Genomic DNA, 27,832 nt, shown 5'->3' on the forward strand with positions numbered 1-27,832 from the left:
TAGTCAGATGTCTATTCATATTAATGTACAGAATTAACCTGCTTGCTGCTACTACTGCACATTCACCCAATGTACATATTATATATATATATATCAGAATCAGAATCAGAATACTTTATTGATCCCTGGGGGAAATTATTTTTTGTTACAGTGCTCCATTTTAAACCAACATTAAGACAAGACAGACAATACGCTAACTAAGAATAGTACAATATATACATATATATACATACATACATACATAAGTCACTTATAAATAAATAGTTGGAAAAGAAACATGTGTAGCTGTAGCAGCAAACAGTGTGTTAAGTGGATGCGTTGTACAGGGAGATGGCCACAGGCAGGAATGATTTCCTGTGTGGTTCAGTGGTGCTTTTCGGTAATCTCAGTCTCTCACTGAACGAGCTCCTGTGACTGACCAGCATGTCATGGAGTGGGTGGGAGGTGTTATCCAACATTGTCTTTATCTTGGACAGCATCCGCCTCTCCGACACCACCTTGAGGGAGTCCAGCTCCATCCCCACAACATTGCTGGCCTTACGGATCAGTTTATTAAGTCTGTTGGCATCTGCGACCCTCAGCCTGCTCCCCCAGCATGCAACAGCATAGAGGATCGCACTGGCCACAACAGACTCATAGAAAATCCTCAGCATTTTATATATATATATAATGTTCTTCCTCTACCCCCCCCCCCCCCCCCCCCCCCCCCAATTTTTGCACATGTCGAGGAGCGTGTCAGGCTACATTTCCCTGTGTGTTATACTTGTATAACTATGCATGTGACAGATAAAGAACCTTGAACCTTGAATGTATGTATACCACAATACATGTGGTTTAAAAAAGCAAAGATGGTAAAATCCCAGAGCTCAGGCATTCGAAACAAGACCTCACAAACCATTTATTTTGCAAACAGTTCGCACCAATCTCAGCACGTTACCACAGGAACCAAAGACCAGGTACAGTCAAGAACAGAGGTGAGAATATTCACGCACATATTTTAAAATATTTTTTCATATATTCTTTGGGATCTCATGTAATATTGGTACCAAACCATTATCACACAGCTACTGGATTTCAGTGCAGATTATAAACCATCCCACACACATACTTGTAGTCTGTAACCCAACCCTGCCACATGCAGATAAACGCTGTGTGTCTCCAGACTTGCAGTGTTGGTCTTAGTCACTGTCTATTACAACAGTGAACATCCAGGATTTGGGCATTGAAACGGGGGTGGAGTACAAATACCTGGGTGTTCACCTCAATAACAAACTGCATTGGTCCACAAACACAAATGCACTCCACAAAAAGGGTCTAAGCCATCTCCACCTGAGCCTGTACGAGCTCGTTCAGCAGTAAACTTTTACACCCACAGTGTAGGATGGAGCGCTACCGCAGGTCATTCTCATCAGCAGCTGTTAGATTAAAGAACACAGTTTAGTTCTGTACAAACAAATTTCAGTTGCTTAAGTATATAGGACTACTTTGTGTCTATATTCCTCTTGCTATAAGAACTATCTAACATCAAAATGTCTAATTTGTGATAATAAAGGTTTATTCTATCCTATTCTATTCTAATAAATATCACTTTCAAATATCTCACTCAGATTCACAACCATCCTGAGTTAAACTGAGTTGCATGACAAACACAATGAGACGCGTGTGTTTCCTGTTTCTGCTCGTCACCTCAAACAAAACATCTTCAGTCATAACCACAGTCAGTCAGACAGACACCAGTGGAAAGAAAACCCCCGAAGTGGAACTGTGGTCTTTTATAAATTTTTGCATAAAGGCACCAATATCAGCTTTTGTAGCATTCGCTTTGCAACCATAGTTAATACTTTATGACTGAAATGTGCTGCAAAAAGGTTAAGGTGATATCGCTGTTTCAGGCCATGCATAAATCACAGGTGGTAATGCTCAGGTTGATGAAATAATCAACAAAGCACAAACAATGGGCTTTCCAATTCTACAGGTGTTAATTCTTGACATACTGTGATAAAATACTTGCCACAGTTTGGCACCATGGTGCCAAACTGTGGCTATTTTCAGGAAGCTAGATGTGTGAGTGTGGGTGGAAGACATCTAAAGAGAAAAGTGTTACTGGACAGTAATGGCATGAGTAGCAATTTGTCCAGATGGCCACAAGAAAGAAAGTCATTCAAGACTTGTAGGCACAAAGAAATTTTGGATTTATTTAAATGTTTAATGTAAGTTGTTTGTGTTTTCTGCATTCATTTAACCTCAAGAGCTAATTGTTATTTGCTGCAGACCAAGTGAAAGCATGTGTAATGGACATAGCTACCATGACATCATCACTGAGGGAGAGCAGAAACATGCAAGTCCCTGTTAAGTCCATGCATGAAGCCTCGAGCTATATTTACATCACCATCTTGGTATTTTGAACCCACGTGAGGTTGGTTAGGGTGGATCTTACTATCGAAGTGAGAAAACTAGTCCAGAGGGGAAGCTTCAAAGTGTTCAGTGACAGTTCTGTGTATCCAATCATATATTGTATAGCAAGACTCTGTTAACAAACAGCTTGGTTCATTTAATTGTACAAAATGAAAAATGTCTCCACATGTCCACCTATCCTGGATCATGTGACAGAGCAGGTGCGAGCTGACTGTGTGTTGAGAGAAGGAGGAACTAAATCACAAACAAAAAGCGAGCCTTTTATTGTGGCGGAACATGAATACAAAAATAAAGCAAAAAGGCAAACAGGGGTAAAACTAAACTGGAAAAACTAAACTATGATAACTGACATGAACATGATTATGAGCAGGAGCATGATGGACGCTACAGGACAAAACAAGGCTTGAAATATGAACATGCCCCAAACAGAATCATGAGAAAATACTAGAACCTGATGTGACTTGAAGGCAAAAAGACAACCTGATAACCATCTGCTGCTGCATTCTGGGGTGGGTTCAAGAGAGCCAGCTAAGCGATGTAATCTCCCACTTCACGGAATCACATGGTCAGAACAGCATGCCCAGGAGGCATCCTTATTAGATGCCCGATGATCGTTGTGCCAACTTTAACAGTGAAATTGGTTCACTGGGGCCTCCACCATCAACTGCTGCCCAGCAGGGGCACTGTGGTCTGACTCAAGTGGACTTCAGAGGAACTGCAGTTTTTGAAACTTGTGATTTTTGATTACTTGTTGTTACACATGGTTTGAAACTATGAGTAATAAGTGACGACCCCCCCCCCCCCCCCCACCACCACCACCACCATCGTCACCACACACAGACACAGACACGGAACAAGTGTACAGTTTGTCCATGCAGTTGGCTTTTGCCTGTTTGTACTGTTCTGTGTCAAAACAAGCGCTGACCTTTCAAAAATGCAGAGAGAGGATGTGTGTTGTGTCTTATTTTCCTGTGTTCGCTCTGTTCACAAACACATTAAGATAGTATAATAGGAAAAAGCTCATCTATGACAAAAGATGCTTTGATTGGAATTAAAAAATGTTAATGAATACCAGAGGTATGCAAGGTAAAGGTTAAAATGTCTCATGTTCTTTTTGGTTTGCTAAAGTCCCCCCCCCCCCCAACAGTATGTGGTTTTTTAACAGGATGTTGTCGCCACTTTTGCTACAAAACGGTCAGTGAAACTGCAGCGTGCAGACGCTATGAAGACAGTTTTGCTTCTGCTCTGTAAGTACTGAACAACAAACCCAAAACTTTTTCATCACAAACAGCATACTATATATACTATACTGTAGCTTAAGAACCACAGAGATGGTTTTGGATTTTTGCTACATGTATTTTGATCTCTTTGTTTACATGGCACACTGAGTTACGTAATTGTGATACTTGGTTATGTTTTATCTGATGTTGCTTAGCACTTTTTTTTATTTCTGTTTTTACGTTTATTTAAGTGTTTGTCTAATAGTATGTTTCACACAAAGCACTGCAGCAATTTCCTGTTGTAAATCTGCTCAACATTTGGCAATGAACCCTTTTCTGATTCTGAAAGTTAAATAACGACTGAGCTTCACCCGTAACTTTGTGTCAAATATAAGTAACACAAATACATAGACTCAAATGTTTGGGAGTTTTCAGAAGCACTCACACACTGTGTGGTTTGACTTTCATTTCAGTGTTGAGCACCTGCCGGACGTCAGCCCACAGTCGTGGTAAGGTTCAGCCCTGTGTGTGTGTGTATGCTAGTGTGAATGTAATGTTAGTAAAAAAATGTGAGCATTTTATTCACCTATACTTTGGAAACACTAGGTTTATAGATGTGAACTCTTCATAGTAAAGTAATTATGGAGTGAATATGTTAAGAAGTTACTGGAAGCTTTTTTCTTTTTAAAAATCCCAAATTTTCTCTTCTGCTTCTTCCAACGGTCTCTGCTCGTCTACTCACGAGGCCAAAGAAACAGAGAAACAGCTGCATGAGTAATTTCTTCTTTAAAACAAAATCAATTTGGAATAATGGAAATGGGAAAATGTCCCAAAATGTTTCACCGATCACCAAACAAAACAAAAAAACGTCCCCTAACCGTATTGATGAAGCATCTTTTATCAAACTAAGCATTGTTATTGTAGCCTTAGCTTGAGCCGCACATTTGTTCCTTGGTAACCACATTCATTTCAGTACACATGGCCAGGTTTTCATCTGGTCTTTAAGTCTGACGTCATTAGTTGTGTCTGGGCCCAAACTCCGCTGCAGGTCCCAAAGTCAAATGATCACTGCAGCATTACTGAGAGTTGAAAAACTGTCTAAATTCTTTCATCTGTAATAAAATGATCAGCGTTCTGCTCCACCAGGTGTAACAATTAAGTTTAACATCCAGGCATCCATGAAAACAGAATTTATTACATTTAACAGAGTTAGAAGTTAGCAGAGACTTAGCGCGCTAGTTTCCATCTAAATATAATATAGCCTGTGCTGACTGAAAGATTTCTTAAACAAATTAAGACGTACAGCTCTGCTCTCACTTCCGACATAAATGAAAACAGGAAACTAAACAGCAGTGACGTTTGTAAGGTTACTGAAGTTGGACTAGCTGGTTTATAATGATAGCTACACAGCTATGTTAGCATGAGATTAGCATAGTGAAGCTGGAGGATGAACACTAACTTTTTTCGTCAGTCAGTTTTTTTCGTTAGTCACTAATATACTGCTGCATGGGCTGGAGTTACATCGTAAGGGTTTAAAAACTGAGCTTTAAAATTAATAGTGGTCATAAAAATCAAGGGAGGCCGAGAGTCAGTGATCACTTTTTTTTTTTTTTTAAGATTAAATAGAACAAGATACAAAGCATTAAAACATGTTAAAAACACAAAAACCTTACTAAATGCAGGGTAGTCTGGGCCCGGAAGCAGGATTCCTCACGGCATCACTTAAAGACTGGATAGATCTTTGGCGCAAAAATGCTATTGCATGCCTGTCAAACTCCAGAAATTTTTATAGATTCAACTAAAGAAATTGGAGCAAATTACAGCTTTTTGCAGCAGGTAACAAAGTGTCTACAGATACATTTTCAAGTTCTTTGTCAAGTTGTCCACCAGTGATCTGTAAGACAACATGTCACACAGCAGATAAATGTCCGATCAGAGCACAAGAACAAATAGCTGCCTTACTTTACTGTTTATTACTGCTGTGGGGCAACATAACACATGAGTTCTGTTAATCACATTTCTTCTGTGTGTGTGTGAAGTGAAGCACACCATCATCAGATCTCTCAGACTCATTATGGTAACGACAGCAATTGCAAAGCTCAGTTGTTCCCCTGTTTCACTAACTTGGTAACTCTCTGGGTTTTTGATTAATTCAGTGAGTGCATTTACTCACTTTGGCTAACATCTGGTCTCAAATAATAACCCCTCAGAAACAGCACTCAGCTGAAAAATCAAAATTTGAGCATTTTTATTCAGCAAATGTTCAGAAAGCCCAAAAGAACCACTTGCTTATTTTATTTAGGCCATTGCATGGGAAGGAAACAGGAAGTCAGTCGACTTAGGAGGCATGGCTCTCATTGGTGCAGGTTCAACAGAGAAAGGCGCGTTTTCTTTAGGCCAAAGTTTGCATGAGTTTACATGACACCAGAGTTTGTAGTGGAGGAAGCTTTCTCAGCACGGGGTCGACTGTTCAACTACTGTTCATACGTAGGATGGTACGACAAAAGTTACCCACTTAGCCTCTTTTCTTACACAGAATATAAGGCTAAGAACATTTTTTTGTTTATTGTTGTTACTGCCATTTCTAGCTACTTTTTTTGTGCATCACCTCTGTGATGTAGTTGTGATCCACCCTTCATTTCTTTATACTTTGCTAGGAAAATAGAAATACCCTATAAGAGGAAAGAATTTGTCGAATTCTAAAATGCTTAAAATAAATCCTTTATTATTCTGAGCTGCATTAGATAGTCTTCAGGAACAGTTCTCCAGGCTCCTCGAAGGATCAAAAATCTTATTTGGATGTTGATGACTATGATTCATGGTGTTCCTGATGGCGTGTTTTTCTATCAAGGTGTACTTTTACTGCAGTGGCAGTGTTTGAGCTCATTTCCATGCAGAAAAATCAATCTGCTATCAATCAGATGCTTTTCAGATGGTATTTCATGATAGATGAAAAATCTGATGCTGCTCTTTGACAAGAACGTCAACACCACCAACTGAAGCCCCATAGCACAGATGGCTGTACTCACTATTGCACCTCTCTCCTGACCTCCATACATATTGATGATGATTTAAACCAACGTTTTATCATTTCACATGATCTGTTATGGCTAAAAGTTGTCACTTTCAGTGCAGTTCTTTTGTCAATACCTTTGCCTTTTCTCCCTCTTTCCCTTCTTTAAGAATGGCTTTTATTTTAGCTTCTTTAAGGGTACATGACTAGTTTTTTAGCTAATAGGTATTTGGTGCAAAAAATACTATTTCATGCTGTTCCAATTTTTATTGACTCAACTAAAGGAATTGGAGCAAATTATAGCTTTTAGCAGCAGGTAACAAAGTGTCTACAGATACATTTTTAAATTCTTTGTCAAGTTGTCGGGGTGGCTGTAGCTCAGGTGGCAGAGCAGATCAGCCACTACCCAGAAGGTCGGTAGTTTGATGCCAGGCTGCTCCAGTCTGCATGGCAAATATCTTTGGGCAAGATACTAACCCCATGTTGCTCTCCGATGCATCCATCGGAGTGTGAATGTGTTTGAATGTTAGATACTTAGCACTTAATCTTGGAAGAAGTGCTTGTGTGAATGGGTGTGATTGGGTGAATGAATTAGTTGTATAAAGCACTTTGTGTGCTCAGGCAGAGTAGAAAAGCGCCAGTCTATTTACCATTTGTCTATTATGTGGTGACACAATACTGGGTCATGTCTTAGGTGTTGGAAGGATTCATTACTTAGTGTTTACAACCAAACCAAACAAAAAAACCCCAAAACAAACATTTATCTGAAAATGGTTCGAGAAATGAGTGCCAAAGGAGCCAATATCCAAGTAAAGTCTTTGATAGACTTTCAGAAAGCCTGGAGAACTGCTGATCAAGACCTCTTTAAAAAAATTAAAAGAAAGTCTTTCTCCTTCAAAGCAAAATATTAAGAAGTGAAATGTGTCTTTGTGTCTAGACACTCAAAAAATGACTGATACTGAAAGGAAAAACCCTACTGTTCTTCTGTTACTGTAAACTGTAAAATTAAACTAAACTAAAACTGTTACTGTTACTGTTCTTCTGTCTCTCTCAGCTTCTTTGAAGGTCATTCCCAACTGGTCTCAGTTTTTTGAGTACGAGAAAATTACTCTCAGCTGTGACGAGATAACCTCTGGTGAATGGACGGTGTGGAGATACACTACAGAAGGGTCAGTTTACCTCTGAAATACCAAAATGCACACAGAACAAATCTGACAGGTTAAAGGAAGACCATTATTAATGTTTCACTCAACTAACAACAAATCCAATATACATTTAATTTCCAGACGCTATTAATCGCCCTTTAGGTGTGTTTCCTTATTTCAGATAATGTTAGTCTGGGTTGTGATTATCTGTTCATACATATTAAGAATCCATAAATCCATCCATATAATAAGAAATATAGTAAAATACAGTTTTATCACTATTCTTATAGTTGTATTCAAAGTTGAATTATCCTTAGGTGATGTTGCTTCTATTTGCATCTTGAGCTAATTATTGCTGCTTAACAAGTTGAAGCTATGAGGACAACCAAACTTTTGATTTTGACATTTTTAGAAACCTAGTCCTTGAGCAGGGAGTCTGTGTAGCACTTATAACTGCAGATAAACTAAAACTGTGGCACTTCCTGCTGATTTTGAACTTTTGGCCTACTACAGATCATATTGCACGTTTAGTATCAGTTACTACAGTGAACTAGTTTGGTAAAAGGAGAGCCATCTTCATGACAAAAAACAAGAACAAAAACACAGCATCTGACTTAAGACTTAATCTTTTTTACCACTTCACCCTGTTTGGAGAAGTATAGTGATAAAAGCATTAGTAGAGATTTAACTCTGTCCGGTAGCCAAAGCCTCTCTTTCATGGCTTTTTTGGAGTTAGATTAACTAATGTTAACTCATGTTAACCCTTCTTTGCCTTAAATTGTTTTCTGAAATTTGGGATGGAACCACCAACCTAATTAGTAAAGCTCCGGCTCTACCTGGTGTACCTTCAGCCACCCTGGAAAGCTCCGCCTTTTTAATACTTGGGTTTTAAAGGTCAAACTGGTTACTGGTTACCAACTGTTACAAATGTAACCATGAAAGTTGGTACTGTGTTATTCTTGGGCTGTCAGTCAATGCTGTCAACCTTCACGTATGGCTCATTTACCCTTTTGTTTCAGTATCTTTATTTTTCAGTGAGTAGGGTTGCTGTTTCACAGCAGTCGTATCACTTTCAGTGAAAGCAAAGAAAAAGCAGAAGAAAAGAAACAAATCAGCAAGAAAAATGAAGAACAAATTCAAAAGGTCTCGTGACAAACTACTGAAAAACTGATATTTAGTAAGTTGGAATAAGAGCAACAGAACCACTTTGTGAGTGATAAGGATACCAGGAGATATCTGGAAAATGCTATTATATCATGTCCTCGTCCTTGTTTGAGAATGTTCGAATAATTTAGAAACTGTTCAGTGTAACATGGAGAGTTAAATCCAGTCCATTACAGAAATAAATTGTTACTTAATTCATTAATCATTTTAGGAACTGAAATAAATAAATTTCACATGTGTAACTGATTAAAATGTATAATGTGTCCTCAGATTGAAACTGTCTGACTGCACCTCGGGTTGGGGTACTGAGTCTTCCTCTACCTGTGAAATGAAGACAGTCAAGCGTTCTAATTCAGGTGTTTACTGGTGCCAGTCCACACACGGTCACAGCAGTAATGCCATCAACATCGCTGTCAGTGGTAAGCGTCATCAAACTGCATCTCAGCATGACTGTAGGCAAAGCCACATAAATACTTCATCCTTCTGCTTCCTGTTTTAGGACAATACACATACTCAAGGCTTGTTGTGAAATTCAATGTGACTCTTATATGCGTGATTTAGATTTCCTCTCTTCATTGAACCTTTGCAACATGCACAAATAAATCAACACAACTGTAACACTGTTACTATACACGGCAGTGTTTTATAAAATGTGACTGTTTAATTTACCATTAGATTGTTAAAGCTCAAAAAACATATTCCCATCTAAGTGGGATCAAAACAGGGAGACACTATACACGCTAAAAACCATAATACAATAAATAAAAAGCATATGTAACTGTGGAGAGTGTTATACATAAGTCTATATAAAACAGTCTGGCTATACCTCTTGTTGCTCTCCACTTGTATTTAGGAGAGGCTGAGCAACACAAGCGTCTTCCTTTTTCTGTTTTCCTAACAAAACATGAACATGGAAACACCACAAAGGAGAAAGAAAAAAAGAACTAATAACATACAGTGCATTTGTTTCTTTGCACTGAACCAGTTGCTCAAGCATTTGACATTTTCAGACGACAGGGCAGCGCTTCTTCTGAACAACATGGCCAGAAAGTGAAAATAACCTCTCACATGGTATGGATGTGGCAAGTGCTGCCACGTACTTGCGTTTAAGGTACCATCTCAGTGCTTGAGCCACACACTTCTCAATACAGTCCTCCTCTTCATCAGATGAATACTGTGATGCAAGCGTGAGAGCTGATCTTTTCTTAGATGGCTCATATGGCTCAAGAGTTGGGAGTTCGCCTTGTAATCGGAAGGTTGCCAGTTCGAGCCCCGGCTTGGACAGTCTTGGTCGTTGTGTCCTTGGGCAAGACACTTCACCCGTTGCCTACTGGTGGTGGTCAGAGGGCCCGGTGGCGCCAGTGTCCGGCAGCCTCGCCTCTGTCAGTGCGCCCCAGGGTGGCTGTGGCTACAATGTAGCTGCCATCACCAGTGTGTGAATGTGTGCGTGAATGGGTGGATGACTGGATATGTAAAGCGCTTTGGGGTCCTTAGGGACTAGTAAAGCGCTATATAAATACAGGCCATTTACCATTTACCATATGTTGCTGGTTGTTCAGGCTATGCAGGCCTCTCCCTCTCCCTCAGCAATGCACTGATCAAGCGCCACACCTCAGCCCTGTCAGGTCTGCTAAGAAACCTAGGATCCAGTGCTGTCGCAACCCTGAGCCACATGACGCCAGTTTCTTCCTTGTGCTTCTCCATTTTTGCTTTGAAGGTCTCCTTGAACTTAACCATGTAAGCTGGGTCATCCTCAGAGACCTCCATCACTCGCGACAGGTGACACATCGCTGGCAGCACCACTGAACCAGGAAACAAACTTCTCCCCTCCCAAAAGTTCAGATATATACCTGCAGTTTTAGAGAAACACACTTCATTAAGAATTTGTTACATTCATTTGTATGTTCAATTCCCCACTGTCTAGCTAAATGCTTAAAGTGCACGCCGCACGTGTCAGCGAAGTGCCTCTCCTCCATCTTCATAACAGTCAAAGCATGCGAGTGAAGTTCCCTCTGTGGTGAAAAAATAATGTGCTGTTATTCCAGGGTATATGGTAAATGGTCTGTATTTGTATAGCACTTTTCTAGTCCCTAAGGACCCCAAAGCACTTTACACAACCAGTCATCCACACATTCACACACTGGTGATGGCAAGCAGCCACAGCCACCCTGGGGCGCACTGACAGAGGCGAGGCTGCTGGACACTGGCGCCACCGGGCCCTCTGACCACCACCAGTAGGCAACGGGTGAAGTGTCTTGCCCAAGGACACAACGACCGAGACTGTCCAAGCCGGGGCTTGAACTGGCAACCTTCCGATTACAAGGCGAACTCCCAACTCTTGAGTCACGATCGCGGTATGATTACTTGGAGAAGTCCAATAGTCTCCAGTGAGAGCAACTGTGTTGGTCTGCCCCAAAGCCTCCTCGACTTTGGTTTTCTCATCTTCATACAAGTTGTGTATCTTGGTTACAGTGGTGGCTCTCGAAGGCAATTCATACGTGCAGTCGCAAATTATTTCAAGTAGCCCCTCATCCTCCACAATGATAATTGGCCTCCATGCTGTAGCCACCCATTTTGCTATGGCTGTTGAAAATTTGTTGGTTGTAGAATTGTCCAGACGTCTCCTTTGAAAACTATCCAGCGTGGTCTGCCTTTGGCGAGAGGGAGGAGGTCTCTCTGTGTTAGCTATGTGCTTGGTTAGCAAGTGGTATTTGAGACTGGATGTACTATGGTGATAACTCAGTTCACATCGACAGTAAATTCAAATTCAATTTACTTTGTTGTTGTCAAGAAAACCATCTGGCATTGCATGGCAAAATTGAACTTGCTGTTCAAAAGACCTTTTCCTTTATCTATTTCTGCTCAAATCTACAACTGCTGCGTTGCTTCCTGATTTCTGAAAAAGGGGGCGGGCCAAAGATCACAGGCTGTTAATTCTGTGTCAAAAAAAATAAATAAAGCTGTTTAAATGTTTTTGCATTTATGCATTATTATCCCATCAACATTGACATTTGTGTGTTCCCCTCTTGCCCCTGCGGGCGATCTATCCTTCAAGCTCAGGTCCTCTACCAGAGGCCTGGGAGCTTGAGGGTCCTGTGTTGTGTTATGGCGTTCCATGTATGCCCTGCCTGCTAGCATCTTGCACCCTGCTGTAATGTGCTGGATTGTCTCAGGGGCATCATAGGAATATATAAATGTATTATATACCCAAAGCAAAAGCCCAGGAGGGGGAGTGGCAGCAATCTTTCACTCCAGCTAATTAATGAATTAAGACCCAAATTTTTAATTCATTTTTTGAAAGCCGGTCAATAATAATAATAATAATCATCATCATCATCATCATCATCAACTGTCTCTGAACGTCTCCAAGAAAATAGTAACCTATTTTCTTGGAGACGTTCAGAGACAGTTGATTTTCTTACCACCATTGTTCTAGGTCAGTCACTGCTTCCCTCTAGGCTGTCTCATCACCTGAAGTCAAGCAACAACATTTTTTGCCTTTCTGTTGGTTTAGAGAACCCAGTCATCCTGCAGATTCCTGCTGCCCCTGTGGTGGAGGGAGATAACATCACTCTGCTCTGTAGAACAAAGAATCCCTCCAACAAATCAGCTGATTTCTTTAAAGATGGTATCTTCATCAAAAAGGAAAATGCACGTCACATGACCATCTACCAAGCATCAAAGGCTCATCAAGGTTCCTACAAATGCAGCATTGGTGGTCGTGATTCACCATCCAGCTGGCTGCTGATACAAGGTAAAGAACGAAGAATCAAGTCAACCGTAGATCTAAACATTTTAGAGGTGTCTAACAGATGGAAAAACAAAACAACACAATTGGTGGTTTGTACAAACTCTTATTATAGTCTCGAGCTACCAGAAACCTCCTTACATTTTAAAATCAAGTGACTGAATAAGAGCAGCTGAAGCTGAAGTTACTCAGGACTGGAGAACATCTGATAACCATCGGTCACTAGGGAAAAATATGCTGGGTGAGGTCACTCACTCAAAAAACCTGTGATCCCTTTGGCTGCTGGAGTATTATTTGTGTGCTTTTCATTTCAGATTAGTTTAGTTTTTGTCCAAGAAAAAAAGTGAAAAGCAATCAAAGGGTCATCTTAAGGTTGTGCAGTTTTTTACCATCTTGAATGCAGCTGAACAAATTTTTAAACACACTGATGTAAAGTCTGCTTCTGTCCCCAGATGATGCTGACCCCCCAACTCTCACACCGTCTCCCAACACAGCTCAGCTGTTTGAGTATAAGAGCCTGAGCCTGAACTGTGGTGTTCAAGGATGGACAGTAAAGAGGTTCACAACATTTGCTGAAGACCTGTCCAGTTGTCAAGCATGGGGGCAAGTCGTTTCCCATGGCTGCGTCCTCCCTACGACCAAGCAGCCTGACAGCGCGGTTTATTGGTGCGAGTCTGCTACACAGCAGCGGAGCAACTCAGTCAACATCACTGTTCATGGTATGTTCAGTAAAAAAACCCTTTAGAAACAGAAACTCTTCAAATTTTCTAAGAATGAGGGACGACTAAAAGTAAACATAATTGTCCCAACAACTGCAAGTTGTTGTAAAAGAACCAAGAGACAGATGCAGATACAATTGAAGGGTGCATGTGTGTGGGAGGGGGGCATGAAACCTTGAGAAACTAACCTTTTTCTGAACCAGCTGAAGGGAAATCATTGTGAATGTCTTGTAACCATTGCGTGGCAGGCAGGAAGTGTAACCCAAAGCAGTACTCGCAGCTTTTATTAGCTGTTTTCTACTGAGGAAGAAAAACAACTGACTGTCAGGATTATAGGACCCAAACGCAGGACTCTGTATGATGAATACAGCACTTTTATTTACAGTGCAGCAAATAGTCATGACCCGATAAATCCCATGCGTGATCCTGATGAGTGTGCGTCCCCGATTCCCATGCTGTGTCTTCTCCCAGTGTCCGTGGTCCTAGTTTCCGCTCCCTGCGTGTCTACGTGCAACATGCTTGCTTGTCCTCTCATTTACACAAATCTCCTGGAAAATCACAGAGGAACGAGGGAAAGGGAAGCAGGTGGATGACGGCTGACACTTGCACGGTCGGACCTTAGACCCTACTTCTGTTGGGATTTACACTCCTGGGAAAGTTTGCAACTCTCTTGAATGTTGTTTACTTGTGAGTTATCTTCCTTACTGAAGAATGATGGACTTTATCTCCGAGCAGGTCGAGATACTCCGGTAATCCTGCAGAGTCCCGTCCTCCCCATGATGAAGGGAGATAATGTTACTCTGCTCTGTGAAACAAAGAACACTCAGTCCACCCTCCCAGCAACTTTCTACAAAGATAACTCTATTGTTGGTACTGAGCCTAGAGGTCACATGATCATCTATAATGTCACCAAGTCTCATGAAGGCATCTACAAGTGTAACATGAGTGTGGGAGAGTCTCCATCCAGCTGGCTGTTCATTATAGGTAAAACAGGATGACTGAAAGCTTTGAAAGTCCAAAGAATCAAGTGACTGTCATCTTTTTTAAATTTATTTTCTTTATTTACTGAACCAGCTGTGCTTGTTTGTTTCTAGATCCTGATGCTCCCGCCTCACATTCAGATTCAGACAAAAACCTGTCTTCTCTGGGAATGCTGCGCCACATCTTGGTGTACTTTCCATATATAATCTCTACATTCCTCATGGTCTCTATATATCGTGGGTCTACAGGTAACATTATTATGTTCAAATATCACCCATCCATCCATTTAGTTAAATCCTGTGTTTATCCGTTCCTGTTTCCATTATCATCTATGTTTTGTCCTTTGTCCGTCTGCTGCCCAGCTGTGCTCCCAGGTGTTTCCACTCGTTCCTAATCACCTCCAGTGTATTTATAGTCTGTGTCTGCTGCTGTTCTTTGTCGCGTCCTCCCTCATTATGCGTGTAGTCTCTGTCTAGTTTGTTTTATTTGCTATTACAAATAAACGCTATGATTTATAGTCATCCTCTGTCTCTGGAAGTAGTGCATTCTGGATCCACTGGCTAGCAAACTGTGGTTTGTGACCAAGGTTGGATTCTTCTGCCTGATTTCTGGTGGTGTAGAAGTAGACAGTCTCCATAGGGATGAGGTTTTGGGGGGATGGCAGGAATAGAGAAGCTGCAGAGAGGCAGATAACACTGCAAGGAAAACAAGAAGTGTGCATATATCAAGGGCCATTAGGTTCAAAATGAGAATTGAATCTAAAAGAATTACTTTTGATATGTTCTCTTTGTTAAACAATCAGTGAGATGTGGGCTGTCAGTTTTTGGTCATTTGCATTGTTTCACACAATTAATGCCCACTATACACTTAACAGGAAGAAGCTCACATCAAAGAACAATGTCTCCACCCACTGAGGAAGATGAAGACCATCCGTATGATGATGCTATGGCTGATGTCACCACTGAGCATAGTTTCTAATAAAATCTTTGTCATCTTGTTTCCTAAACATTTTGCACTTTTCAGAACAAAATACTTGTTTCATGTAAATGTTTTTCTGGTTTACATTTTGTTTTCAATGTTTTTTTTTATATAAATAAAGATTAAAAGCTATTTTTACAGCTGACTGGTATTCTTTAAAAGCATTGTCCTGACAGCGGGAATTATCAGTGTTAGAGATAAACTTCTATTTTTATTTGTTTGAATGTGCCCTGATTGGAACATTTAAATGTCACCTTAGGCCTCTGTTGTGTTAGACTGGGGATGAAGATTCACAGTGAGCAGAACTACTCTTGGTGATGTGCTGCCACCTGCTGTCTGCTTTCTGTCAGTGCTCAGGCTGTCCATCCCTGAGACTGTGGAGCTACAGCAGGGAACTAAAGCCAAGTGATTAAAGCCCAGAAAATTTACTAAACCAGTTTTATTCAACTTAACACCTGAAAGAAACCTTAAAGTGACAGCTAAAGAAAACCAAATATTTCTGCACTTTTTTTCTGATGCTGACAAATGTTAAGTGCTGTTTAAATGATTCAGTGTTAGAATTTTAAATCTAAAACAGCCAAACATTGCTGCCTATTTAAGCTGTCAGAGGTTGCGAAGCGGGGTACACCCTGTGACAGGTCCTCAGTTTGTCACAGAGCAAACACAGAACTATTAATGTTTATTTACAAGATCAATTTAAAATCAACTTGAATTGGAATATTTCTAACATTTTGAGTTATTTTCCAGTGTTAGAAAATCAGCACTGCTCAGTGTTAGCCATTGTTAATCTTCAAAACTGACTAGATTACTTTTAAACATATAACACTGTCAAAAGTGTTAATTTAACACTCAACAGTGTTGTATTTAACACTCAGAGGTGTGGACCCATATAGAGACTCTCTAGTGTTAATTTAACACTGGAGATTTTGCTGTGTGGCACTGTAACCTGATTGGCTACAGTAAGAACATAAACTCATGCTATCTGTTTGGGCGTATGTTTGTGTTGACTTGAGCCTCATATTGATCTCCAATCTCAGTAAAAACCTGTGTTGTTTATGAAGGCCTGGGTTGTAAGGCAGTGGTCTCACTGGTCTCAACTGAATATGAAAGGCAGAAGAGGCCAGCTTTGCCAGCAACACCCTGTAGGAGGTGCTCTAGTAGAAGAACTCCAGGAAAATGAAAAAACAACTGAAGGATGATGATGCAGCTGGTGTTGGTGGTTTTGATAAATAGAGTAACAAGTTCACTTAAAATTAAAGTTAATGTCAAAGTGCAATTAAAAACAGCAATATTTTAAAACAAAAACAAGCCAAAAGGACTGAAGTCCAGCACAGACAGGTCAGAAATCATCTGTCTTGTTGGTGCTTCTGGCAGATTTCAGCCTGTAAATATTGCCAAATATCAATGATGTGACTAAATACGAGATCATCTAAGTAAAGAAATGCACACACGTGAAGTATGTAATAAACACACATCTTCAAGACACGTTACTGTCTCTGTTTATAGCAGTGAAGACAAACAGGAAATAAGTCAAAGCGCTGGTTAGCAGTTTGGTTACTGTGTTTTTCCTCATCAACGGCGATACTGTTAAACTGAGAGGACGTATAGACACAAGCAGCTTTTCCTGCTCACCGAAAACTGGAAAAACACAGGTGAGTCCTGCCGGTTCCTCATCCTCAAATCATCTGTATTTCTACTGATTTCATACTTAACTTAAAAGATGACTTTTAGTAGCTCCTGCCACAGGAAAGAGAAGCACTTCACACAGCTACCTCAGGACCACAGCCTCCTTCTGCCAGTGTTCAAGATTCAGTATATATAAGATAAGATAAGATAAGATAAGATAAGATAAGATAAGATAAGATAAGACTTTATTGATCCCAGAATCGTCTCGTATTCATAGAAAATATTACGTGTTTCGTCTTGAGGTGAAAAGAAATGCAGTTTGTCCCGGACTTCAGCTACAATGAAAAAGACACACAGCTGGAGTTATTCTGTGTATTTGCTGCACAGCTGCCTCTTCTTCTCTCATCCTCTCACCCTCCCTCTCCTGTTTCTACTTCAATCATGAAACTGATCAATGATCAGCTGATCGGCTCTCTTGTTTGTTTATCGCCCACTTTGCGTCAGAAAGAAGAAACCAGCAGATGTAGCGCTAAACAGCAGCACGTTTAAGCTTGATCAGCTGTTGTTAGAATTTATTTAATATTAATTTCTAGTATCAGCTGATGTTTGCTGGAGCCACAATTGTTAGATTTATATGGTTGATTGTCATTTATGCTTAGAAATATTTACTCATATATGCTTAGAGTTTTATAATCAATTGCATATTGATAGAGGTTTGATCCTTAGCAGTCTGTAAAGACTCTGTGTGCCTTCCAGAGTGTTCATACAGTGGGGCAAAAAAGTATTTAGTCAGCCACCGATTGTGCAAGTTCCCCCACTTAAAATGATGACAGAGGTCAGTAATTTGCACCAGAGGTACACTTCAACTGTGAGAGACAGAATGTGAAAAAAAATCCATGAATTCACATGGTAGGATTTGTAAAGAATTTATTCGTAAATTAGGGTGGAAAATAAGTATTTGGTCACCTCAAACATGGAAAATCTCTGGCTCTCACAGACCTGTAACGTCTTCTGTAAGAAGCTTTTCTGTCCCCCACTCGTTACCTGTATGAATGGCACCTGTTTGAACTCATCATCTGTATAAAAGACACCTGTCCACAGCCTCAAACAGTCAGACTCCAGACCCGTGGGGTCAAAATGATCATGAGAACGGTGAGCAAAGATCCCAGAACCACACGGGGGGACCTGGTGAATGACCTGCAGAGAGCTGGGACCAAAGTAACAAAGGTCACCATCAGTAACACACTACAACAGCAGGGAATCAAATCCTGCAGTGCCAGACGTGTTCCGCTGCTGAAGCCAGTGCATGTCCAGGCCCGTCTGAAGTTTGCCAGAGAGCACATGGATGATACAGCAGAGGATTGGGAGAATGTCATGTGGTCAGATGAAACCAAATTAGAACTTTTTGGTATAAACTCAACTTGTCGTGTTTGGAGGAAGAAGAATACTGAGTTGCATCCCAAGAACACCATACCTACTGTGAAGCATGGGGGTGGAAACATCATGCTATGGGGCTGTTTTTCTGCCAAGGGGACAGGACGACTGATCCGTGTTAAGGACAGAATGAATGGGGCCATGTATCGTGAGATTTTGAGCCAAAACCTCCTTCCATCAGTGAGAACTTTGAAGATGAAACGAGGCTGGGTCTTCCAACATGACAATGATCCAAAACACACCGCCCGGGCAACAAAGGAGTGGCTCCGTAAGAAGCATTTGAAAGTCCTGGAGTGGCCTAGCCAGTCTCCAGACCTCAACCCCATAGAAAATCTGTGGCGGGAGTTGAAAGTCCGTGTTGCTCGGCGACAGCCCCAAAACATCACTGCTCTCGAGAAGATCTGCATGGAGGAATGGGCCAAAATACCAGCTACTGTGTGTGCAAACCTGGTAAAGACCTATAGTAAACGTTTGACCTCTGTTATTGCCAACAAAGGTTATGTTACAAAGTATTGAGTTGTATTTTTGTTATTGACCAAATACTTATTTTCCACCCTGATTTACGAATAAATTCTTTACAAATCCTACCATGTGGATTCATGGATTTTTTTTTTTCACATTCTGTCTCTCACAGTTGAAGTGTACCTCTGGTGCAAATTACTGACCTCTGTCATCATTTTAGGTGGGGGGACTTGCACAATCGGTGGCTGACTAAATACTGGACGCTAACTGCTGACAGTTCAATGTCTTTGGTACAGCGCTGTTCCTTCACAGTGATGTGCCCAGGTTACACCATCGCTCACTGATGTACATTGGCAGTCCCCCACCTCTCCTCTTACCACTCTCCATTGCATTCCTCTAACCAGTTGAAAGCCATCCAGAGTTATGACATAGTCCGGTGTGTGGTCCGTGAGCCATGTCTCAGGGATCAGTAGGAGGCTGCTCTGCTGGTACTCCCACTACAGTCTGGTTAGCGCAATTAGCTCTTCCATCTTGTTGGGTAAAGATCTTACATTACCCATGAGAATGGATTGAATGCTTGGTTTGTACCGTCTCCTTCTTTCCCGTTACTTCACTCCAGCCCTGCATCCCCTCCTCCGACGCCGTAATTTCTTCGCAATCTTGGGTTGCTCCTCCGGGAGCACCTGTTGCCCAGTAGCTGCTCCCTACTGTAAACAATGGGGTGGCTTAGAGGTTCTCCAGAAGTGGTGGTGAAAAGTCCCAAAAAGAGTAGAAGGCATGCTACTACTCTCATGAAAATTTGTGGGTCAATGTCCAGTTGCACTTCAAATAAAACACGACCAAGAGTGTCGGGGAGAAAAGTGTAAAACACAAGAAAAAAAATCAATCAAGTTATGGTAATGTGATAGTATAAGTGACTGCTTTAATCTACATGTGCCGTCATTTTTGTATCAAGTGAAAGCTTTCTGAGGATTAAATACAATAATCATCCTCAAACACATAAATTAACTTTGATCAGATGAAAGAAGGTTGGTCTTGAAGAACCTCTGTGATTTGTATTTATTTTTCAGCCACAGAAGCATGATTGACTCAACAAATATGACTTCACCTCTCAACCACACGCATGATCTTTTTATCCCATCAGTCAACCCTTTCTTTATGCTGGTCTACAGTCTGCTGTTTCTGGTACGGTTAAAATTTTCAGATTGCGCCCTGTTAGAACCTGAATGTTTGAAAGTCCTGTCCTCTTCATCCTCTCGGTGTCTCTTCAGGTGGGTTTACTCCTCAATGGCTTCATCCTAAAGTTTTACTTTCACCAAGTTCGGCAGCAGGCCTCAAACAGCTTGATGGTCTACCTGAAGCACCTGACAGCTGCTGACTTCCTGCTCTGCCTCTCTCTGCCATTGCGGATAATCCACTATGCCAGCAGCTCTGGCATTGTTTACATACTCCACTGCAGCATTGGAGCTACTTCCCTGTACCTCAACATGTACGCCAGCATCCTGTTCATGGGGTACATCGCTGTTAACAGGTAAGGAACCTTTACTGAGTATCATTTGCAGTTCACGAGAATGTTAAAACCAGATTATTGGGTTATTTACAAACTCTTCAGTCCTAGCAACAACACGAATATTTATTTTCACCGTATAGTGACTTCTGCATATTTGGCACCACTGTGACTTTTTTTGGTGAAGTTTGTTTTACCACATTTTCTCTTCTCTCTGCAGATATCTGAAGATCGTCCATCCTTCAGGAACTCACATCCTGCAGACAGTACGAACTGCCCACGTCGTCTCCACGGTCACCTGGGTTTTTCTTCTGGCTCAAACAATCGCCTACAACATTATGTTCTTCATCACTCACAATCCTCTGGCCTCTGACCGCTGCTACTGTGGGCCCCTCTTCAGTACGTCATTCAGCGTCCTTCATAAAACATTTCAAATCAGCTGCACCATCATCTTCCTCTTGGTCTTCATATCCCTGGTCTTCTTCTACTACAGCACCTCCCGCAAGGTGTTGCAGGCACAGCAGAGGCAGCTGGCCTCCTCTAGCTCTGAGAAGCTGGTGAAATCTTGCAGAAACATGTTGGTGCTGGTCAGCATCTTCTGTGTTTGTTTTGTGCCCTATCACCTGGTTCGTGTTCCCTATAGTTTTTTCTGGAATAACTCTGTGGGTGGGGTGTTATACTACCTGAAGGAGGCTGCCACCATGGTGTCAGTTTTTAATGTCTGTCTGGACCCTCTTGTTTACTTTTTCATCTGTAAGACTTTTCGGGCTCAGGTGAGAAAGATGTCCAGGAGAGTCAACGATCCAACAAAGAGAAGGGGAGAGAGCATCAAGAGCAACAAGGCAAACCAGTGAGCTGTAAAGTAAAGAGTTTCTGCTGAGTTCAGAGGTCAATATGAGGCTCAACTCAGCAATTCATTTGGAGGCGATGACATCATGTTATTTAAAAAAAATATATTTTCAATAAATTTGAAACAATTTAAAGGAAACCTTTTCCATCCTACCATCAACAGCTATTTTGTTTGTAATATTTTAGAGGTGGAAGGAAAAAAATGAATCAATCTTGAATGAGGCTGTAACATGTGTTGTGGAGAATTTAACAATAACCTGCAACACACCCAGTGAGCTTGATTTGAAGTGGGTTTAATAAACACATTGCAATGTGGAGAAAGCCCTTACATCTTATAAACAGAGACACAGACAGAGAACATTCCACAACTCATATGTTGGCCTCTCACGGGGGGGCTATACCTCCTCCCTCACAGAGAGAATTATGACCTTGTTTTCTGCTTGGCCGCCACCTAAGGATTTACATCCCTGATAAGCAGGAGTCCCACTATCTGTTTAACCTCTCCCATTACAATGGCCTCACTGTGTTTACATTCCACATGCATGCAAACTAGCTACAGGAGTGCTCTTACTATAGTAAAGTGAGAAAGTGATATTACTATAACTAATGTGATATGATTCAATATGTGATTAATACATGAGAAAAGAAATCTTCCACCACACATGACAAAACGTGAACCACTCCGGACACTCTCTGGATGCGCCGTGAGAACTGAACCTCTCTCCTGCATGCGTGGCTTAGTTTTTAACCTTTCATCTTTCATTTGCTTTTCCAAAATGTAGTCAAAATTGATAAATGATCACCTTGTTGTTCTTTACTGTTTGTATGAGAGTAAAATGAGCGTTGTTCTTTGTGACCTGGATTATGTCGTTAATCTGTGTCACACAGACTGACATTAACTCTGTGGTCATAGCGTCCTGTTTCTGATGCGACTACAGGTTCTCAAGTTTTACTGCAGGGTGGTTACCTTTAACACACACACACACACACACACACACACACACACACACACACACACACACACACACACACAGTAAATCTTAAACTATGAGGAGTTTAATGGAAATGTGACAGTATTTAAGTTGCGAGATTCAAGTTTCATGAATCATCCTGACATGTTGACCAGTTCTTATATTCATCTTGTTGCTTCAGCATGTTTTGAAGCATCACCTTGTAAACTCTCTGGTTTACATGGTTTCACAGCAGCAGTCTACATGAAGAGAAGAAAGATATATGAGCTATATCAAAATATGAGCTATTCATCAGCACTTGTAGCTATTGCAACAATAATATAATGTTTGCAGCTGTATATGACTAATTATCGGTCACATTTTCTTTAGATATTGTAAAAAATAATCTAAAGGTTTTTAAATTGTGTGTAAAGATTTTTTTATTTATGTGTACATTAACAACGTGACATGTGAAACTGAGACACTGATATAAATATAAATGTCTTAAATTCAGTTCCAACATTGCAACAAACCAAACTTTTTAAAAATTCAGGTCTCAGATTTATTCTGCATAGACCTCAGGCTCCACAGACATGGATACACTGGAGGCACAGATAACCCTGAACAATATGACCACTGGGCTTCTGTATGTTTTATATTTTTTGTATGTTTGTATGTTGCCCATGACTAACACATCAGCTACTTCCTCCTACTGTTTCCACTGAGCTAACAGCGGAGGCTACAGTCAGATTTCTCAAGACAAAACTAATAATAGAGTGTGTATAGTTGTGGGAAAGTGTGTGTCTGTCCTGTACGTTTGTGTGTGTGTTAACGTTCAGTGTGAGCACAGGAAGCAGTTTGAAAGTCTAAGACCTCGAGTGTCATCAAGGAGGCAAAATTCACAGCCTTCATGTGGTTTGATGCTCTTTTCTGATTGGCTGTTGTTTAAGTGAAGAACTTTCTGAGCTGCTCAGTTGGGTTTGTACTGTACTCTTTAAGAGTGTGTTATGAATAGCACAAGGCCTGCATGTCACATAAACTAAATGCTTCCTGGATTTTGTTTTTCACATTAAAAGTTTATTGCCACCACTTCACTTGCAACACTTATGTGAAAGCAAGATGGTGATCTTTCACCATGATGGTACATCTTTCACCATCTTACAATGCTTGATTGCAACCATTCCCCAACTCTCTGTGAATGGTACTCATGGCCATTGATCAGTGGGTTTTGGTCAGTGGTTGTTGATCAATGGTCATGAGAATTTGCATAATTATGATTAAGGAACTGACCTCCCAGCCCATTGTTCCTACAGGCTGGTTTCAGTCATTATGCAAATGTACTGTTTATAAGATTCGGGAAACCTGCAGTCAGCTGAGACTGAAGAAGTCACTTGGATGTGTGACGAAACATTTCTCCCACAAACCGTTACGTCCAGATGAACAGAATCAACTTTTTGGAGACATAAGAGATAACCTTTTGTTTTCTGGTATCCCAGAGTTTGCTGGAGAGCATGCGGAAACCCCTCCTGTCCCTCCTCCCGCTCCATCACACCACCACACTTGCAGAGGATTACAAGTTTGTCACTGAGGTACAGGGGAGGCATTCCTCCTCTGTCCCCTTCTGGCCACATGTGCCTTAATTTTAGTCCCCAGTCTACACATCCACTGTAGCAAAGTATGTGTCAGCGTGAATTACATTACCCAGCAGCCTTGGTAAGGTCATAGGACTCATGGGACTCCTGAGTTAGCGAGCCTGACTTAGTTCCTGGGCTGACAATGCAGAAGAGAGCTGCTGGGACGGAAAGCAAATAGAACATCCTGTGTCTGTTGTGAATGGTGTGCATCACATAAACCTGAGTTAATGTTACATGTGTAAGATGTGGCTGTAGCTCAGGAAGCAGAGCAGGTCTCCTACTGATTGGAAGATGTCTGTGAAGGTTCTCAGTCATCCAGGTCATCGTAGTCTAAGGAGCTTGCAAAGAAAAGCGTCTGGACTCCTTTAAGTTGCTTGAAGACGTTTCACCTCTCATCCGAGGAGCTTCTTCAGTTCTAAGGTCAAATGGCGGAGAGTCCCAGATATAAACCTAGTGGGAGTATCCCCCCATAGAGGGATAAAAGGACCCCCTCATGATCCTCTACCTAATCACATGAGCCAAGGTATGAAAGCAGGTGTGGGTCACAATCAGCAAAGGTTTCGGGTGAGCTCATTGTGAAACCTGGCCCCACCCTATCATGTGATTTCCTGAGGTCAGATGGCCCAGGATGTGAGTGGGCGTTAAGGCGTCTGGGAAGGAAACTCAAACCTGGATTATAGATGGCAGACACTTGGTGTCGTAAACCCCCGCCTCTGTTCAAAGATGGTCGCTCACAGTGGACATAGATGGCTTCTTTCACTCCTCTTTCAAACCATCTGTCCTCTCTGTCCAAAATGTGAACATTGGCATCCTCGAAAGAGTGTCCTTTATCCTTAAGATGCAGATGGACTGCTGAGTCTTGTCCTGTGGCGGTGGCTCTTCTGTGTTGTGCCATGAGCTTGTGAAGTGGCTGTTTGGTCTCTCCGATGTAGAGGTCTGGGTATTCCTCGCTGCACTGTACAGCATACACCACATTGTTAAGTTTGTGTTTTGGCGTTTTGTCTTTTGGGTGAACCAGTTTCTGTCTGAGTGTGTTGCTGGGTCTGAAATGCACCGGGATGTCATGCTTGGAGAAAACTCCCCTGAGTTTCTCTGATACACCGGCTACATAGGGGATGACAATGTTCTTGCGTCTTTCTTTCTTATCCTTCCTCGCTGGTGTCTGATCTTCTTTTCTGTGCCTCTTTGCTGACTTTATAAACGCCCAATTAGGATAACCACATGTTTTGAGTGCTTCCTTTACATGTGTGTGTTCCTTCTTTTTCCCTTCAGGCTTAAAGGGAACATGTTCTGCCCGGTGGTGTAGGGTCCTGATTACTCCAAGTTTGGCAAAGGAGCTTGCAAAGAAAAGCGCCTGGACTTCTTTAAGTTACTTGAAGACATTTCACCTCTCATCCGAGAAGCTTCTTCAGTTCTAAGGTCAATCCGCAGCGTTAATGTGCGCAGTGAAGCATTCCACTTCTTGTGTCTTGATTTTGACCCAGGTGTCGTCCACATATCTGTACCAGTGGCTGGGTACTCTTCCTTTGAAAGAGCCAAGAGCCTTTCTTTCCACTTCCTCCATGTAAAGGTTGGCTACAATAGGTGACACGGGGGAGCCCATGGCACAGCCATGTTTTTGTCTGTAAAAGCCTTCGTTGTACTTGAAATATGTAGTGGTGAGGCAGAGGTCTAACAGTGTGCAGATCTGATCGGTGTGAAGTTGGTCCTGTCCTCCAAGGAGCTGTCTTCTTGTAGTCGTTTTCTGACAGTCTCCACTGCCTCCATGGTGGGTATGCAGGTGAAGAGAGAGACTACATCAAAGGACACCATGGTTTCATCTGGAGCCAGGGTAAGTTCTGGACCTTGTCGGTGAAGTCGGTGGAGATCTTGATGTGGTGTGTTCCCCACAAGAGGTGCAAGGATGGTAGCAAGGTGTTGTAAGTGGCTGAGTTTATGCTACTGACAATGGGTCTGAATGGGACCCCTTCTTTGTGGATCTAAGTCCGAAAATGCAGGGTATGGCATCCCCTGGGTAAAGGCGGTGATATGTAAGGCGGTCAATGATTTTGTCCTTTTCAAAGTCTTGAAGGCAAGCTATAACTTTCTTTTTGTAGCTGCTTGTGGGGTGGAGCTTTAAGGCTTTGTAAGTATTGTTGTCACTGAGGAGAGTAGTGATCTTACTGTGGTAATCCGTAGTGTTTAGGACCACAGTGAACCTTCCCTTATCCGCTGGTAGTATAGTGATGTTGTGGTCTTTGCTCAGGGAAGCGACGGCCTTCTTTTCTCGTATTGTGAGGTTGGACGGAGCGACTTTGGCGCTGGAGAGGGTGGCCGAGACTTTCATCCTGATTTGCTCTGCTTCTGTCTGTGATAATTTATTAATCCGTATGGCAGTTTCTGTGGCTGTGATGAGGTCCACTATGGGCAACTGTTGCAGAGAAATGGCAAAACTGAGTCCTTTGGCTAACACTTTCTTTTCAGGTTCAGTGAGGTTCCAGTCTTAAAAGTTCTTTACCCATTTCTCCTGACTGTCTTCAGGTGTGTTTTCTTCTCCGAGTTGTGTAGGTTCAGAATCAGGAGTGAGTGTTTTTGAAAGCAAGATGTGAAATTTCTTGTGTTGTCTTTCTTTTCCTTTAGCGTGTTGGGCCCGCTGAGCCTTGTCCACAAACTTGTCATCGGGGGTCCTTTTGTCCCTCTTTGGGGGGAAACTCCCACTGGGTTTAAATTGGGAACTCTCCGCCATTTGACCTTAGAACTGAAGAAGCTTCTCGGATGAGAGGTAAAACGTCTTCAAGCAACTTAAAGAAGTCCAGACGCTATTCTTTCCAAGCTCCTTAGACTACGATGACCTGGATGACTGAGAAACTTCACAGACATATTGCCGTACATTTTGGGAGGAACACCCTTCAACTGGTGCGGGAGTATGAAAGGGAATCAAGAAAACAAGCGGATTATAGGAACCATCTCCGTTTCAACCTAAGATGCAGACAAAGCAGAGTTGTTACTAAGAGCTTGTGCCTTGGATCCACTGTCAGGGGATACAGAGCAGACTTGATTCTACAGAGAGCTTCTAAGTGAAAGGATAAGACAGGTCCATTTCACTATAGATGTCCTCCAGATCAAGATCAGCCAGACTCTGCAGGAACTGGAAACCCTTCTTTCCTATGTATTATGTATATGTATTAAATGTACAGTGAACAAACAAGCTGATGAGTAAGATGGCCAAAGGAATGTTAAGCTGCATTACAGAGTGACAGCTGCTGGTAAGAATGACCTGCAGTAGCATTCCTTCCTACACTGTGGGTGTAAAAGTCTACTGCTGAACGAACTGCTCAGTGCTCGTACAGTCTCATGCAAGAGGTGGGAGGCATTGTCCATGATGGATGTTAGCTTAGACAACATCCTGTCCTCCCCAACCTGCTCAACGGACTTCAGCGGACAGTTTGGGATAGAACTGGCCCTCCTGACCAGTTTGTTTAATTTTCAAGACTTGTGCAGTGAGGCATGGGGTCCCTCAGGGCTCCGTAATTGGACCATTGCTGTTTTCTATGTACCTGCTGCCTCTTGGTGTCCTTTTATGTTCTTTTAATTAACCTTTTATTATTACGCTGATGACCTGCAGCTTTATGTTCCTTTAACCATTAGAAATCGTGCTGAAGTCTCTAAACTAGAATTTTGTTTATCTGCAATTAAGAGCTGGTTATCGGATAATTTCTTGCTCCTAAATACTGATAAGAGAGAGTTGATGGTCATTGGGCCACACAAATTTCAGCACTTGTCCCAAAATTTCATCTTGAAAATTGATGACAGTGCCATAAATTGCTGGAACAAAACTTGGGTGTGTGGTTCGACATGGTGCTCTCCTTTAAATCTCATGTAAAAGAGATAACAAAGACCACCTTTTATCATTTGAGGAACATCGCCAGAATCAGACACTGCAGAGGTTCTTGTCCATGCATTTGTGTCTTGCCGTATTGATTATTGCAATGCTCTTCTTTCTGGCCT

The 27,832-nt window shown here is 41.7% G+C and overlaps 2 protein-coding genes across 2 annotated transcripts; both read left to right on the plus strand.

Annotated features, from left to right (window-relative positions):
- Positions 1-3,609: 3,609 nt before the first annotated feature.
- On the plus strand, positions 3,610-15,515 carry LOC309703923 (high affinity immunoglobulin gamma Fc receptor I-like). The gene is made up of 9 exons (XM_082528833.1): positions 3,610-3,662; positions 4,109-4,144; positions 7,703-7,817; positions 9,228-9,376; positions 12,472-12,711; positions 13,158-13,424; positions 14,160-14,408; positions 14,519-14,653; positions 15,280-15,515. The coding sequence occupies exons 1-9, from the start codon at positions 3,638-3,640 to the stop codon at positions 15,381-15,383; spliced, it is 1,320 nt and encodes a 439-aa protein (XP_082384959.1). The 5' UTR covers positions 3,610-3,637; the 3' UTR covers positions 15,384-15,515.
- A 4,470-nt stretch (positions 15,516-19,985) lies between these two features.
- On the plus strand, positions 19,986-21,266 carry LOC309703620 (P2Y purinoceptor 14-like; the record flags this gene model as incomplete). Its single annotated transcript, XM_082528548.1, has 3 exons — positions 19,986-20,090; positions 20,177-20,436; positions 20,633-21,266. The coding sequence occupies 3 exons, from the start codon at positions 19,986-19,988 to the stop codon at positions 21,264-21,266; spliced, it is 999 nt and encodes a 332-aa protein (XP_082384674.1).
- Between the last annotated feature and the right edge of the window lie 6,566 nt (positions 21,267-27,832).

The sequence above is a fragment of the Aulonocara stuartgranti genome (assembly GCF_965226115.1).
Source record: "Aulonocara stuartgranti genome assembly, chromosome: 3".
Lineage (NCBI taxonomy): Eukaryota > Metazoa > Chordata > Actinopteri > Cichliformes > Cichlidae > Aulonocara > Aulonocara stuartgranti.